At 57.6% G+C, this 15997-nt stretch overlaps 1 protein-coding gene across 1 annotated transcript; it reads right to left on the bottom strand.

Moving 5' to 3' along the window:
• Window positions 1-15009: 15009 nt before the first annotated feature.
• Window positions 15010-15487, bottom strand: LOC125528417. Its single transcript, XM_048692898.1, has 2 exons — window positions 15404-15487; window positions 15010-15286 (listed from the first exon to the last, which is right to left on the bottom strand). The coding sequence occupies exons 1-2, from the start codon at window positions 15465-15467 to the stop codon at window positions 15027-15029; spliced, it is 324 nt and encodes a 107-aa protein (XP_048548855.1). The 5' UTR covers window positions 15468-15487; the 3' UTR covers window positions 15010-15026.
• Between the last annotated feature and the right edge of the window lie 510 nt (window positions 15488-15997).

Consider the following 15997-nt stretch of genomic DNA (forward strand, 5'->3'; position numbering starts at 1 on the left):
CGGTCCATGGAGTGGTGGTGGGCGCAGGCGGGGCAGAGACACGCGACGAGGACCCCCCACCAGAGTTGGAACCGCCATGATCGACAGCCTTGCCCTTCCCACGATTGCGCTCGCCCCTGCCGGAGTTGCGGCCCCTGCGGTTACCACCGTTGTTGGGGATGGGAGGCGGAGCAGGGGAGCGCGCGGCGTCCAACGCCGTCTCACTAGTGGTGTCCGCGGCCTGGCGGCTTTCTTCAAGCAGGAGAAAGGCTCGGCAGCAAAGGAATGACGGGAATGGTGTCTGCATTATCAAAATAGGAATGGCATAGCGCAGGCGCGGGTGCAGCCCTCTGAACATGTTCAGTACTTGCTCACGGTCACTGACAGCTTCCCCGAGATCGGCCAGGCCATCAGCACACTCCTTGAGGCGGCTGAAGTAGGTGATGATGGAGGAGGAGCCTTGCTCAACGCGGTGAAAGTCCGTCGCGAGGAACACAGCCTGGTGCTCCTGGTTCTCCATGAACAGAGAGGTGGTCATGGCCCAAACCTCCGCGGCCGTCGCGTGGCGCTGATGAACGAGGCCGAAAATCTCTGGGCTCACACGTGTGTAAAGCCAGGAGAGGATGTGGGCATCGTCTTGCAGACAAGCGGGGTCGTGGCGGCGTGGAGCGCCGACGAGGTGACCGGCGACACCGCTCTTCTGGAAAATCACCTCGAACAGGGTGCGCCACTGCTTGAAGTTCGGCGGCTGTAGTGTGAGAACGAGGGGCACGTGGTGGTTGATGTACACACCGGCAAGAGCGGAGAGCGGAGGCGGCGCGGGGTCGGCGAGCGCCCGTTGGCGAGGGCATTGGGACGCACCACAAGGGCCAGCGCCAATGGTGTGAGGAGTGAAGGTGCTGCGGGTCGGGGGGTGGCGGAGGCGGCGTCATCAAGGGCGCCAGAGAGCACACGGCCCGGGCCTGGGGGAGGAGGGGGGGTGGCGGCGGCGGTCTAGCGATGGACGGCGCGCAAAGGAACGGCAGCGGAAGCGGCGTCAGGCACTAGACGTAGCCGGTGTCTGATACCATGTAGACGAGTAAGGGAATTGGGCAATGCACCTTGGGTGTAGCCGATGAATGCATTGGCATACATGTAGTGTTACAAAGAGCGCAGGGCGCACTGAGTACATGCGCGACGTGTGCGTCATGGTGCAGTTACAGAGAGGACGTGCCTACAGCACGACACGGTCAGCTAGCTACATGGGCGGGAGAAGAGGTTGTCTGAGACGTAGATTAAAGAAATAAATCATGGATTATGGAAGGAAATCGTAGTAAAAAGGAAAAAGGAAATCAAAGACAATACATAAACTTCCGCATTTTTGGGGCCCCTCTTACCGGCGTTCTGGGAACGGGGGTCCCCAGACTTGCCTGCCTGCGGCCTACGGCGTGGCTCAGGTGGGGGCCCAGCGCGGCCCATCTTCATCAGCCCATGCTTAACACCCTCGCGAGGGGCCAAGCCTCGCGGGGCGGACGACATGAAGCTTCCTCAGAGGCAGCCTCATCAGGCAGGCTCGCGAGGAGGCGGAGAGATCAATGCAAGGGTACCTCGCGAGGATCCCATGACGCAAGCCATGGCGATCAAGGCCAGGCGGGCGCCGGCCTGCGCAGGGTCCTTGTTTCCCCTTTGGTGCAAAGGGGGCAAGCACAGGCCAAGGCATCAGGCAAAGGTTGCCATTCCGGTGCAACAGGACCAATACTAGCAGAGCGGCAGGACGGAGGTCACCGTGGAGCCCAGGACGTCGTCATCAACAGCGCTTTTGGCAGCCGAAGACCACCTTTGGTCAGTATAACTTGTACTACATGTTCCCCTTCAAAATGGCCAATCATTGGCGCCCTTCCCGCTCAATTATTCGGGGAGAGGCCCAGCGCCTCTATAAATAGAGGTAGCCACCACAGAGTAGAGACATCTAGAGACCAAGAAGAGAGAGAGACGGGCAGACAGACATCTAGAAATCTGGTAGAACCCTAGCAGAGAGAGAGAGAGGCGACTGAACTCACCCTAGAAGTTCATCGCACCAGCTCAAGAACACCTCTCGCGAGGCTGTTCTTCCCTTGTACTGTTCATCATTAGCCCCCTGAGGCAATCCACCACACCACACTGGAGTAGGGTATTACACCACAACGGTGGCCCGAACCAGTATAAACCTCGTGTCTCTTGTGATGTTCATCATTTTCATCTTAGTTTGCACGAGAGGATCGGACGTAGATCGGTAGGGGAGAGATCTCCACTCACACCCAGTGTTCGAACCTCAAGGGTCTGCCGGAACCCGAAATCCGACATTTGGCGCGTCAGGTAGGGGTGTGCCGGAATCTTTCTTCCGCTGTTCGCGTGTGATCTTCCGGCGTGTCCATGGCTGACGCTCGCCGAGCTCGCGCCGAGCGCCGGGCTGCTGTGGCACTTGCGTCGCCCAGACGGCACCCGTCGGCGGCCCCCCACGTCGTTCCCCGTCACCCGCCGCCAACGCCGCCCACCGGCCCGGCGGGGAACGAGCAACAGGCGTCGTCCCAGCATCCTTCCGTGCGACGGGATGGCCGCACCGCCACCCCGTCGCTGACTCCAGCTGGCTCGTCGTCCCACGCCCGTCGCGCACCCATGGATGCGCACGCCTCACTGCTCTTGGCGCGGGAGCTCCTCCACTATCGCCCCGTCGACGACCTCTACGAGGACTGGCTTTCCCGCATCACCAAGCTCGTCAGTGCCGCAGGGGGCTCCCCCTTGCGGTCCCTCTCGCTGCTTCGCCCTCCGTCCCGTGCAGGGGGCGAGGATCAGGAGGCGCCTCCGCCGCCTCCTCCCCAAGAAGGTGCCTTGGCTCCAAGGCGCGTAGCCCCAGGGCAGGACCCTCCACGTCCGGCGCCTGCGCAGCAAGAAGGGAGCTGCCAAGAGATCCCACGTCCCCGAGAAGGTGCTCGCGCGCTCCCAGCGCCGGCACGCCAAGATCGCGCCCCAGCGCCTCCACAACGAGACCCCGCGGTGCTCCCAGTGGCGGCACGTGGTGACCCGCAAGAACAAGTCCGGCACCAGCAAAGGGCGCTGGTGGCCACGGTGGGCTGCCTCGCCTTCACCCCCGAGCTGCGTGGCGTCACATGGCCAGGCAAGTTCAAGCCTGACCTCCCTCCCTACTACGATGGCACAGCGAACCCCGCGGAGTCCCTGCAGCTCTACGAGCTGGGCATCCTAGCCGCCATCGGAGACGAAAAGGTCATGGCGAATTGGTTCCCCATGGCGCTCAAGGACGGCGCCCACACCTGGCTCCTGAACCTAGCTCCCGGCACGATCTCCTCCTGGAGCGAGATGAGCACCCGCTTCATCGCCAACTTCCAGGGCACACGCGAACGGCCCCCGGCCGTGAGCGACCTGCGCCGCATCAAGCAACAGCCAGGAGAAACCCTGCAGAAGTACATCCAACGCTTCAACTACGCTCGCCTCAAGATCCCCAAGGTAACTGAAGAAGCTATCATCTCAGCCTTCTCCGACGGCGTGCGTGACATCAAGATGAAGGAAGAACTAGCAATCCATGAAGACCTGTGTACATCCCTGGAGCTATTCAACTTGGCGACCAAGTGCGCCAGGGCTGAGGAAGGGCGTCTCTCCCTTCTCGAGCTCCCGGCAGCCGACCCGGAAGGAAAGAAGCTCAAGGCCAAAGACGTGAAGCGCAAGGGGGCTGCCATGCTAGCAGCGGAACCAGACACCAAGCGAGGCAGGGATCAGCCCGAGTCATCCAAGGGCGGACGGTACTGCGTGTACCACGACCTCCACACCCACAACACCAACGAATGTCAAGAGCTCAGAGCCGTGCGAGATGGGCGAATCGGCCGACGCCCAGAGCGCAACGATAGGGGCTATGGCCGAGGAGGAGGAAGAGGCGACGGACGGTGGGAAGACCGTGGCCTTCGCCAGGGATGGTGTGACCGCCCTCGCGAGGACTGTTGGCAGGACCAGCCTTGCGAGGGAGGCTTGAGGGACCAGCCTCGTGAGGGCCACCTGCACGGCAACGCAGGCCTCCCTCCTCTGCTGCCTCCACCAAGGAGGAATGAAGACCAACACCAAGACGATGGGGCTAGGGGCTTCCAAGAGCCGCGTGCAATTGCTTGCATCTTGGGTGGCGCCCAGGCCCTAGCCTCACAGCGCATCTTCAAGCAGTTTGCTCGCGAGATGAATGCAGTCCTTCCCAAGCTGGAGGCCACGCGCCCTCTCAGGTGGTCTTCATGCGCGATCACATTCAGTTCCACAGATCAGCTCAAGTGTGCAGCAACGGCCGGAGTCCTCCCAATGCTTTGCTCCCCAGTCATCAGCAACGTGCAAGTCACCAAGACTCTCATCGATGGCCGCGCAGGACTCAACGTCATGTCCGTCAAGATGTTCGACAATCTCCAAGTGCCATACGACCAGCTTCAGCCGACCAAGCCTTTCTCAGGAGTCACCGATGGTTCCACTATTCCAATTGGGCAGGTTCGCCTTCCGGTCACCTTCGGGCAACGCAACAACTACCGCACCGAGCTCATCATCTTCGACGTCGCTCACATCCGCCTGCCGTACAACGCCATCCTTGGGTACCCAGCCCTAGCCAAGTTTATGGCGGTGACTCACCATGGTTACAATGTCCTCAAGATGCCAGGAAGCGGTGGAGTCATCACCGTACCTTGTGAAGAAAGGGACGCAGTGTGCTCGCTTGAGCGTGCGTTCCAAGCCGCAGCAATCGAAGACCCAGATCAAGGGAGCAGGAGGCCTCCCGAGGCGACCCTCAAGAAGAAGAACACCTCACCTGGCCCGAGCCACAAGGGAGCAGGCACCTCCGGAGGTATTGCGATAGGATTCGCGCCCGATCAGGGAGCGCCACCCTCTCACCCATAGGAAGGCGCGCCCGGCGCCCTCCCCAGGCAGGGCTCGGGGGCTCTCTCTTGGAGAGCCGCCGACCTTGCCAAGGTCGTGGTGGAGGCGCTCAGGCACCACCTGGAGGGGTGCTTTCAAGACGCTTCCCTCAGGAAGGTACAAGTCAAGGGAGACCAAACCCTCAGGAGTTCATCACAAGGAACACCCATGAGCTACAAGAGTCCAGAGTCATGCGCGGCAGCCGCCGCTTACCTGCCGTGGCCCCACACCCAGGCGAGGATGGAGGACTGCGCGCCTGCGTCGACGTACCAGGGCTCAACCAAGCTGCGTCCCAGGAGAGCCTATGGCCTGCGGCCGTAGGGCGCTGCGAGGGACCACCTCACAGCTATGTTCGCATGCCCTTCGGCCTGCCGAGCGCGGTCGCCGCACATCAGCGCCTATTGAGGAGCATTCTGGTGTCTCAGGAGGTCAGGCATCGCGCGGTCCTGGCGGAGGTGGCGATGGTCCCCGAAGACCTGCACGTGCCACCGGAGCCTCCTGAGGCCCCTGGTCCTGGGGGCTCATGAGGGCCGACGTCTTCACCGTGCATCACTCACTTCCTTAGCATCACTTCATCTTCAACGGCACCAGGTGACATCTTTCAGAGTTCTACTTTCAGCTGGGAGCGCCCACAGGGCTGCACCATTCCTAGGCCGCGTGGGCCCGTCCCCGCGGCATGTATCCATTTTGGTTATGCTCTTTACTTACCTTGTTGGGGGCGCCCCACGGGCTACATCATCCCCACGCCGCTCGGACCCGACCCAGCGGCAGTTGCTTTTTCAGCATTTACCTTAGGGTGAACTTGTTCTTTCACGCTTAATCTGATTCCAATGATTATCACCTACTGCTTGTCATAATGCAAAGCGCTTGCACGTTAAAAGGGGGGTGCCTGAGCGTCGCGACTCATGGGCTCTTACTGGCTCTCCAGCCCTCACCCCCTGGCCTTGACCCACGGCATCGCGACCTGTCATACAAGCGGCGGCTGAGCTCGCTCGGGGGCCGGGACCTGAGGACATAGAGCATTTGCATTCTAACAACCCTGCAGGAACACGCCAATTGATAAAGGCCCAGAGCCAGGTGCAACCCGCCTCGAGGTAGGGCCTCGTGAGTCCCGCGCTGGCTCACGGGTGCCCAGATACACCTCTCCTAGCCCTACCGTGCCGGCCACGTGTCAGGGCGGGGCTGTACACGCCCCGGTGGCTCCTCCCGGAGGGGAGCCCCCTCCCACACACCAGTGAAAGCACCATGCTCCGCGCTGGCTGACGACACTGCCGAGGAGCGGCTATGCCCGTACACATACGGAAGCGCGCTATGCTCCGCGCTAGTGATAAACAACTGAGGGCGGCCCACGGCCGTACCAACCTCAGGGAGCCTAGAGCTCAGTGTCCGGCACCATCGCAACGCCTCCCCTCGGGAGTGCCACGCGAGGGGGCTGGATACGGGGGCTACGCCTGGGCCTCTCCCGAGCGCACGCCACCCAGACACGTCCCTTGGACCTGGTCGTCGCGCGCCACTCCCCGAGCGGAGCCAAGGTACGAAACCATTTGAGCGTCTAGGGGGATTCCTGAGCATCGAGACTCAGGAGCCTAACTTGCCACGTAGCCCCTCACTCCTTAGTCCCAGCCTTGGTTTCCGATCAGGGCTAACGCTAGGTGAGGTACGCGCGGGGCTGGGCCCTGCCGACGTAGAACGGTCAATCCACTTCTCGCTCCCCCCTTCCCTACTTGTTGCTCGTGCGTCAAGGGGGATTCCTGAGCATCGCGACTCAGGAGCCTAACTTGCCACGTAGCCCTCACTCCTTAGTCCCGTCCTTGGTTTCTGGTCAGGGCTAACGCTGGGTGAGGTACGCGCGGGGCCGGGCCCTGCCAACGTAGAGCGTAAGCAAGTAGGAGAGGAAAATGCAAATTTCAGGAAATTCAAAGCAAATATTACAAGCCATGAGATTGTCCCACAACGTCAAACACAAGTTTAAACGCCTCCGCGAGGCATGGTGCATGTGCAGGAATAAAACAGGATGGAAGTCGCGAAGGGATCACTCCCCAGCAACGCCGTCACCGGTGGTGGAGTCACGCTGAACGGCTTCGCCTCCCGAGGTCACGAGGCCAGTGGCACCGCGCCCGGGCAGGACACTGGGGGAGCGGAACTTCCCCAGCAAAACCTCGGCTCGGCCTCTCACGGTCTCAGCGGCGGCAGCGGCACGGTCGCCGCTCACGGGCTCCGGCAGGCTATCAAAGTCGACGTTGGGGTCGCGCAAGTAGACAAGGCCGAGGACACGCGTCAGCGCCGCAGAAGACAGGGCACGCGCCTCGGCCTCGACCGTGGGGCCAAGGCCGTCCGCGACGTCCTCAAGCGCATCAACCAGGAAGGGGAGCAGCTTGGCGGGGCCGTCCTCCGCACCAGCCAACAGCTCCTCCAGGCCGCTCTCATACAGCGTCTTCAGTATGCCACGAGCCTTCTTCTCCAGCTTTGTGAAGGCCACCCGGTCCTCCGTCAGGACCTTCGCCTTGGCGTCCAACTCGGTCCTCTCCGCCTTCAGCGACTGCTCCAGCGTCTCCAGCCGGCTGTGGCGGTCATCAAGCTTGGCGTCCCGGTCCTTGGCGGGGGCCTCCCTAGCCTTCATCTCCTTCTCCATCTCCCGGCGGCTGTACACCTCCCTGGCGAGCTCGTCGCGCAGGCCTTGCAGCTCGGCCTCAAGCGTCTTGCAGCGGCCCTGGGCATCTACAGCGTCGCCCAGGGCAGCGTCACGAGCGGCCTTGGCCTGGTTAGTGGCCCGCTTCTCCTCGTCGGAGGACGACACGGCCTGGCTCAGCACCGCTCGGATGGAAGCAGCAGAACGGGCCCAGCCGGAGGCCAACTCCAGGCGCCCGGCCACCAGACGAAGGTTCGCGCTCAGGAGATCCTCCCGTAGTTGGCTCAGCTCATTGGCAACCTGGTCCAGGACAGTGGCGGAGGGAGTAGAAGAGACAAGAACCTGTAGAGCAGGTGGAGAAGATGGCAGTGTGGCCACGGCTTGGCAGGAAGGGACCTCCTGAGCCTTGGCCGCCACGGCCGCAGCGTCGGGCACAGTCGACTCCAGGTCCAGCGGGGCCATGGGGGCTGACTCCTCGCCGGGGTGCCCCAGCTGGCCTCGCAAGGGCGGTAGGGTCGGAGAGGTGCGGGCCTCGCCGTCCTCTCCCCCAACAGCCGAAGGCGTCGCCCCGGCAGACGGATTCGCCCCAAGCGGGGCCGCAGAAGCCCCCTTCAACCTCTTGGCAGCAGGTACCGGCCTGGTAAAAGAGCGCAAATGTCAAGCCTCAGCGGCAGAAACCAAGCAGAGCACGAATCGAGCACTTACTGGACGTCGTCCGTGGACTCAAGCAACTTCCGGCCAAACTTGAAGCCCGAGAGCCTACAGCGGGGGTCAGCCTTGGGGGGCCCAGAAGCAGAAGGCGCGTCAGGAGGGATGGAGCTGGCCTTGGACCCCCCCAGGGACCAGAGCAGACTCTGGGGGAACCAGGCTCGACCTGCCCTTCCTCGTGACCGAGGAAGAGCCCTCCCTTCCTCACCTGGCGCTGGCCTCGTCGTCGTCCGGCATGGAGCGGAGGGCCTGGGACTTGCGCCGAGGGAAGGACTCCCCCCAATCCTCGCCAGTCTTCTCCGAGTCGGACGCTTCCTCCTCCGCCTCTTCTCCCCCCTTTCCCCCGCTGGAGCTGCCGGAGGACAGGTTCACCGTCGCCAAGACCGCCAGATCTTCGGGAGCTGCCGCGGGCACCAGCCCTTCACCATTGAAGGTGGGCATGGCGTTCACCACCTGCTCCCAGTCGTCACGAAGGAACAGGGGGACGGGGGCGCCCACCGGGCTTGCCACATCTCCCCCAACCAAGGAATGGAGGGTCGCAGCCAGATCCTCGTCGGTCAGGGCCTCGGAGCTCAGGCGCAGGGTGTCGTCTGCTCCTCCAAGCCTCCACAGTGGGAGCGAGTGCTCCTGGAGCGGAGCCACCTGGTGCTCCAAGAACTCCCTCAGGAGTGTGGCCCCGGTTAGCTTCGCCGCTTCCGAGTTGCTGGGCCTCAGGTCCGCGTTAATCCTCCTCAACACCGCCTTCGCGCGAGGGTCGACGAGCTCCGCGTGGGACCATGCGTCAACGGACTTAGGTTGCCCCATGGGCAATACCAAACGAGGGTGGAGGCGCCCGACATCCATCATGACCCACTTGCTCTGGTAGCCTTCGATCCTCTTCCCAGGCTTCGAGATGGCGTTGGAGCTGGAGTATGCAATGAAGCTCGCGCATGCGGAGACCTGAGCGCCAGAAACCCGGAGGGAGAAAAAGTGGCGCAGCAAGGCCACCGAGGGCTTCACACCAACATGAGCCTCACAATAGTAGGCGAAAATCACCAGGAGAAGGACATAGTTGGGGTGGAGATGCAGAGCCTGCAAGTTGTATTGGCGAAGAACGGCATGGAAGAACTCAGAGAGAGGAGGCACCAGACCGGTGACAATGGCGCTCACGAAGAACGGGTAGAAGGTGCTCCCCTTGCCCTCAGGCTGGTCAGAGCCGACCTTGAGCACAGTCGCCCCCTCGCTGCCCTGCGCCATTGTCATCAGGCGCGCGAGGGCGAGGTTCTTCTCTGACAAATTCGGGGAATCCAGGGCCGGCGAGTACCCAGCATCAGCCGGGGACTTGCGAGGCGCCATGGCGTGCTGGATGCGAAGGATTGAGATGGATTTGGAGGATTTCGGAATAAAGAGGAAGGAGAACGAGAAAGGGGATCTAGGGCAAGACGGACGAGAGCAGGGCAAGTAAGCCTGGCCCGGGCACCCTCTTTTTGTCAGTCGTGCAGTTGCCGAGGCGTCGTGGGGAAGCGCAGACGCCCACGTCCAATCAACCGCCATGCGGCGCCCAAGGCCGCAGGCTATTAGGGCCCGCGGCGCTTCGCGCTTGCCCCTTCGCTTCTCTGCTAAGCCAAGCCCGCGCGCGCCTTGGGCCCGGGGGCTACTGTCGGCGTTCTGGGAACGGGGGTCCCCAGACTTGCCTGCCTGCGGCCTGCGGCGTGGCTCAGGTGGGGGCCCAGCGCGGCCCATCTTCATCAGCCCAAGCTCAAGACCCTCGCGAGGGGCCAAGCCTCGCGGGGCGGACGACAGGAAGCTTCCTCAGAGGCAGCCTCATCAGGCAGGCTCGCGAGAAGGCAGAGAGATCAATGCAAGGGTACCTCATGAGGATCCCATGACGCAAGCCATGACGATCAAGGCCAGGCGGGCGCCGGCCTGCGCAGGGTCCTTGTTTCCCCTTTGGTGCAAAGGGGGCAAGCACAGGCCAAGGCATCAGGCAAAGGTTGCCATTCCGGTGCAAAGAGACCAAGACCAGCAGAGCGGCAGGACGGAGGTCACCGTGGAGCCCAGGACGGCGTCATCAACAGCGCTTTTGGCAGCCGAAGACCACCTTTGGTCAGGATAACTTGTACTACATGTTCATCTTCAAAATGGCCAATTGTTGGCGCCCTTCCCGCTCAATTATTCGGGGAGAGGCCCAGGGCCTCTATAAATAGAGCTAGCCACCACAGAGTAGAGACATCTAGAGACCGAGAAGAGAGAGAGACGGGCAGACACACATCTAGAAATCTGGTAGAACCCGAGCAGAGAGAGAGAGAGGCGACTGAACTCACCCTAGCAGTTCATCACACCAGCTCAAGAACACCTCTCGCGAGGCTGTTCTTCCCTTGTACTGTTCATCATCAGCCCCCTGAGGCAATCCACCACACCATACACTGGAGTAGGGTATTACACCACAACGGTGGCCCGAACCAGTATAAACCTCGTGTCTCTTGTGTTGTTCATCATTTTCATCTTAGTTTGCACGAGAGGATCGGACGTACATCGGTAGGGGAGAGATATCCACACGCACCCCAGTGTTTGAACCTCAAGGGTCTGTCGGAACCCGAAATCCGACACCTCTGGCGCCGGGGCGGCCGCCCCGTTCGCCACCCCTCAGGGCCGGTCCTGAATACACCTGACATGGAGAGCTTCTAGTGTAGGGTATCTAATGCATCAGAAAGGTTTACCTCCATCAACCTACGCACAAGATGCAACCATCTATCCCATCACCCCCCTACCAGCACACGTCCGAACTAAATATTTAAAGGAACATAACCAAGTATTGTATTGACGAGCACCTTTATGTTGTACAATGTTATATAGAGAAGGATACTGCAAGACTAGTGGCTTGTTTCCGAGCCAGGTATCTTCCCAGAATCTAGTAGTATTTCCATTCCCAACGATGAATTTACTCTTATTGAAGAAGGATGCCTTCATCCTCATCAACCCCTTCCAAAATGGGACATGCTTGTTACACAACAACCGTATTCACACAACATCCCTCTCAAACGATAATATATAACCATTTACTGAATACGCATCTATTTTTCACATTCAAATTTTCGATACCTAAACCTCCTTGGTCCTTCGTTCTACAAATTATGCTCCGTTTGGCTAATCTATACTTCATTTAATTGCATCTATCTGCCCAAAAGCGTGATCGGTAAAAATCCAACCTTTTCATACTCCATAGGTATTTCAAAGAAGGATAATATGAACATCAACATACTCGTAAGCGCATAGTTTGATTTAATTGCACAAAACTACCCCATCTGCGGCTAGGTTTGTAAAAAAACTAACAAGTCATTATTCCGTTGTAAAAATCACTGCGTTTCTAGTAAACTTTTTGCAGAAAGCACTGATCCATGGATTTGGCCCGTCTGATCACACTTTCTGACAAGTAGGGCCGGATTATAAGGAGCTGATTTGGCAACAAATTTACGTACACACCCTTGAATGTAAAACAAAAACACAATTACCCCCTCCTGCTGTGGACTGAGTGTGAGCGCCAATGCAAAATTTAATTGGCCACCGGTCAGATCCCGTCGAGTCCGTGAGAGCTCCGCCAGATTTAATCGGTAGTGTGTGTCGCTCCTACTTGCCTGCATGCGTGGGCATGCTTGTGCTGCTAATTGCCTGCATCATCTTCCTTGGGGAGGAGCGCTACTCACCAAGCTGGCCAAGGCTACTAGATGGCCGCCGCCGACTAAGTGGAAGTGGCAGAGCCGAAGCGGGCTGCATGATGGCACTGGCACGAGAAGGCCCTCGCCGAAGCTGCTCCCGCCGTCCCCATGTTGCCCTTTCAGAGCCGCATCTCTCTGTCCTCTTCACCCCTGTCGCTGGCTGCTGCTCATCCTACCTCTCTTGTCGTCACCACGCCCCGTAGAACTCCTCCCGCAACGCTCCGTCGAGCTCCTCTGGAATCTACTTGCCGGCGCGTCCCGAAGCTCGTCCACGACCTAGCTGGTGGGTGCCTCGTTGGGTTAACGGGCGTTCACATTTTTTTTAGAGAAAAGGCATTGGCCGAACCCGAGAAAAAGCTCGAACGTAGCCCGGCTTCGAATTAACAAAGCCATCAACCGGCCAGAAAAACATAGGAATTACATAACAGAGAAAGAAAGCAACACAAAATAAGATACATAGTGTTGCGAGGAACGACTCTAAGGCTACAACAAGCGCCGTTGCCATCGACCTCCGCAAAGCCAAAACCAACTAACCAAACTCAGGCCTCAGAAGGAGGGCAACACCGGGCAAGTATCGTGCCGCTGAATGTAACCAGAGGGCCAAACATGAGCAACCACAAGGTCTTCTTTTGTCGCCGCAAAGGGCCACTACCCTCTCACCTAGGCTCGACAGGTGCCGCACCGACGAACGACGGAGAGGTTCCATATATAGAACCCAGACCAAGGAGCCCAAGCTGCCATGAAACACAGCAATAGCAGACCCACACACAACGGAGACCGACCATTAAAAGACCATCGTCGGCAGCGGCAAGGCAGGGCGCCGGCCGAGACTCATGGACCGAGGACGGAATACCATAGAGAAGGCCGAAGGGGGACCAATCCTTGCACCGATCGTGGATTGGAATTGTCGGAGACCGGGACTCCCACCAAGCAGGGTACCACCGACGCCGGAAAAGGAGACACCAATCCCCTCGTATGGCACCAAGGGCAGAGACAATCCGCACCAGGGGACCGCGCAGGCTGCCTCATAGAGGATCAGGACGCCACACCCTTTACCACACCACCAACAACTCCACCATCGCAAGAGCAAACCCCGGAAGACGCCTAAGGAGCACGACACCGAGTGTCGTCGTCTTCCAAGCAGGGGAGGGCAGGCTTTCACCTATGCTCGATGGGGGTGCGTCGGCCGAGGGTTTCCCCCAGAAACACGCCCAGCCACCAGATCCTCCTGGTAGAGCACCGGGGACGACAGCCACAGCCGCCAGAGGGCAGGGCCGGCACGGATCTTAGCAGATCAGGGTCGAGGAAGGGTCTTCTCCAAGATTTGCCAGCCAAGCACCGCGGGGACGCAGGAACGCCGATGACCGCCACCCCACCCACCCACCCACCCACCCACCCCCCTCCCCGCCCGACCAGGGAGGCAGCCCACACAACACTCCCGCTACAAAGGCCACGTCGCGTGCCACCCGTTGGAGCCACCGTCCCGGGCCTTGAGGCTCACCAGCAAGCCGGATCCGCCAGATCCCCGCTACCACCTTCCAAGGTGTCGCACACCCGCGCCAGCGAGCACCTCCGATGGTGGTGGAGGGAGAGGAGGGGGTGAGAGGAATGCGGCGGCAGTCTAGGGTTGGCCCTCAGGTCGCCTCAGAGGAGGCAACGCGAGGCAAGGGGGAGGGGGAAGACGTTGACCTTGGGCTACTTGATGGCACATGGCTACAGAGAGAGCCATGAGGTCGAAGGAGGTCGGGTTTTCGGGAACGCGACGACGGCTGCCGGAGCAGGGCGATGCTGGGAGGTAGCGGGAAGTTGCGGCGGCAGCTGCTGGACGGACATGGATTGGATTGCGTTTGTTTATTTATTTCAGGGGTGTGTGTGTTAACTTTTTGCCATGTCAGGTCCTTACAATCAGGTCCCACTTGTTAGAATGCGATGAAACGGGCCAAATCACCCGATCAGTGCTTTTCGCAAAAAGATTACTAGAAACATGGTGATTTTTACAATGGATTCACGACTTGGTGATTTTGTGCAAACCTAGCCGCAAATGTGTTAGTTTTATGTAATTAACTCCGCATAGTTTATAGGAATTAACCGACACCCATAAGACATAAGCTTGCCCTTCCAACAGCTTAATTTCATTTCAAATCAATCTTAATGCATTTTCATTCTTTGTTGATTAATTTACATTGCGTACGATGATTTACAGTCCAATCTGCTTGAAATTATTTTGTGTACCATGATTTACGGTCCGATCTGCCTACGACCTGTGGGCCATGTCCCTGGTTGAAGTAACGTTTTGATCCTAGGGTGATAGACTAGTGTCGTGCATGTATTGTATCGTATCAAAAACATCAGAAGAGTTGGTGTGGCCAACTAGACTTTTTTTCGACTGGGTTGGATGGTGCATGTTGTGCGTTGGAAAGACGTCACACCAAAATCATGCAGGATGCTACCACGATCTAAGCTCAAAAGGCGCGAGCTGGATGGCCAGCCATCCAGTTGTGCGTGGCGTGCCCATAGCCTTTTGTTTTTGTTTTTGAGAAGTGCGTGGCGTGTGCATAGATACCACCAACAAACAACCCACTACGGTGGACGAGCATGAGCAACCCTTGCGGTTGCTTCGTCTCATGAATTATTAGACTATTCATAGTGAAAGTAACATAGATGAAAGCTAAAATTAAATAAATAATGTAACAACTAATTAATGAGAAAAGAGACAAATTAAATAGTAACATAGCTACATCACATATACCAAGACAAGATAAGTCTACAATCTAATAAATGACGTGTTGTATGACACCACATAAATGTTACTCTCCACTATAGAGGTAGTAATATAGACCAGTAATATATGCATGTTACTAGTCTAAGTTACTCCCCACTATGATCCATGGTAGAGACACTCGTGTTTACTGTTGATTCACTTTAGATTATTATTATTGTCATTCTTATGCAATCAATCATGCATGTGTACAAATTAAGCAGTGATTGTTTCCTCTCTTTCCTCGACACCTCAGGTTCATACATACGATCATTTACTCACTCAATAAATATGGCCGGCCCTCGGCGGTGGCCCGGGCACTGGCACTTCGGGCGGCTCTGGCACATCAGGTTCCGACGGTGGTGGCGGGGTTTGACCGCATGGGAATGTACACATGCACGATTTTTTCATTTTTTTTCTTAGGCCATTTGCCAAAGCTGTTGTCGCTGTTGTCTTCGTTGAGCTCGTCATCAACGATCAACTTTTTAGTGGAGCAAAACCCACCCTTGAAGTGTTCTTTGTGACAAGCCTTGGTGCAACGCACGTTCTTGCAAGGGTCCCCTTTGTACCACTTGCTAGGGGACATGCATACCCGAGCCTCCGCACCTGCATGTGGCATACAATTAGCATGTGCACCAGAAAATTATATTAGCAATTGTTTCATAGATTTGATCTTAAATTGCATGGGATTGCGATGCGGTAAAATCTGCTATATGAACTTACAGAAGGCCATGAGGAGAATGCCGAGGGTGAAGGCAGCGAGCATCTGGGCGCCGCTGAACGCCATGGCCAAGTGCTCAAAATAAGTTGTTGGAATGATGGTGTGAGGAGAAGAACCGGGTTTGAGTGCTATTTATTACATTCCTCTTGGCTATGCATTCAATGCCTTAGAGGACATGGAAATTCAAATATTGGAAACAAGCATTTGTGTAATTTCTTAGAGGATACGAAAATCCAAATATTGGATACAAGCATTTGTGTAATGTCTTAGAGGATACGAAAATCCAAATATCGGATACAAGCATTTGTGTAATGTCTTAGAGGATACAAAAATCCAAATATTGGATACAAGCATTTGTGTAATGTCTTAGAGGATATGAAAATCCAAATATTGGATACAAGCATTTGTGTAATGTCTTAGAGGATATGGAAATCCAAATGTTAGATACAAACATTTGTGTATAGTATCTATCTCCAGTAATTAACCATGTGTGTCTAAATTAAAGCTTGTGCTACCCCGCCAAAAAAAACCTTCTACTGGCTCTTGGTGCAATTACATTGGTGGCAGTGTAAGAGCAAAGCAGAAATAATACTTGG

The sequence above is a fragment of the Triticum urartu genome, unplaced genomic scaffold (genome assembly GCF_003073215.2).
Source record: "Triticum urartu cultivar G1812 unplaced genomic scaffold, Tu2.1 TuUngrouped_contig_486, whole genome shotgun sequence".
NCBI classification, from domain to species: Eukaryota; Viridiplantae; Streptophyta; class Magnoliopsida; order Poales; family Poaceae; genus Triticum; species Triticum urartu.

Coding starts and splice junctions, on each gene's coding strand:
- LOC125528417 (XM_048692898.1), bottom strand. CDS start 15,467: ATGGCGTTCAGCGGCGCCCAGATGCTCGCTGCCTTCACCCTCGGCATT. Junction 15,287..15,403: donor CATTCTCCTCATGGCCTTCT/GTAAGTTCATAT, acceptor TGCCACATGCAG/GTGCGGAGGCTCGGGTATGC.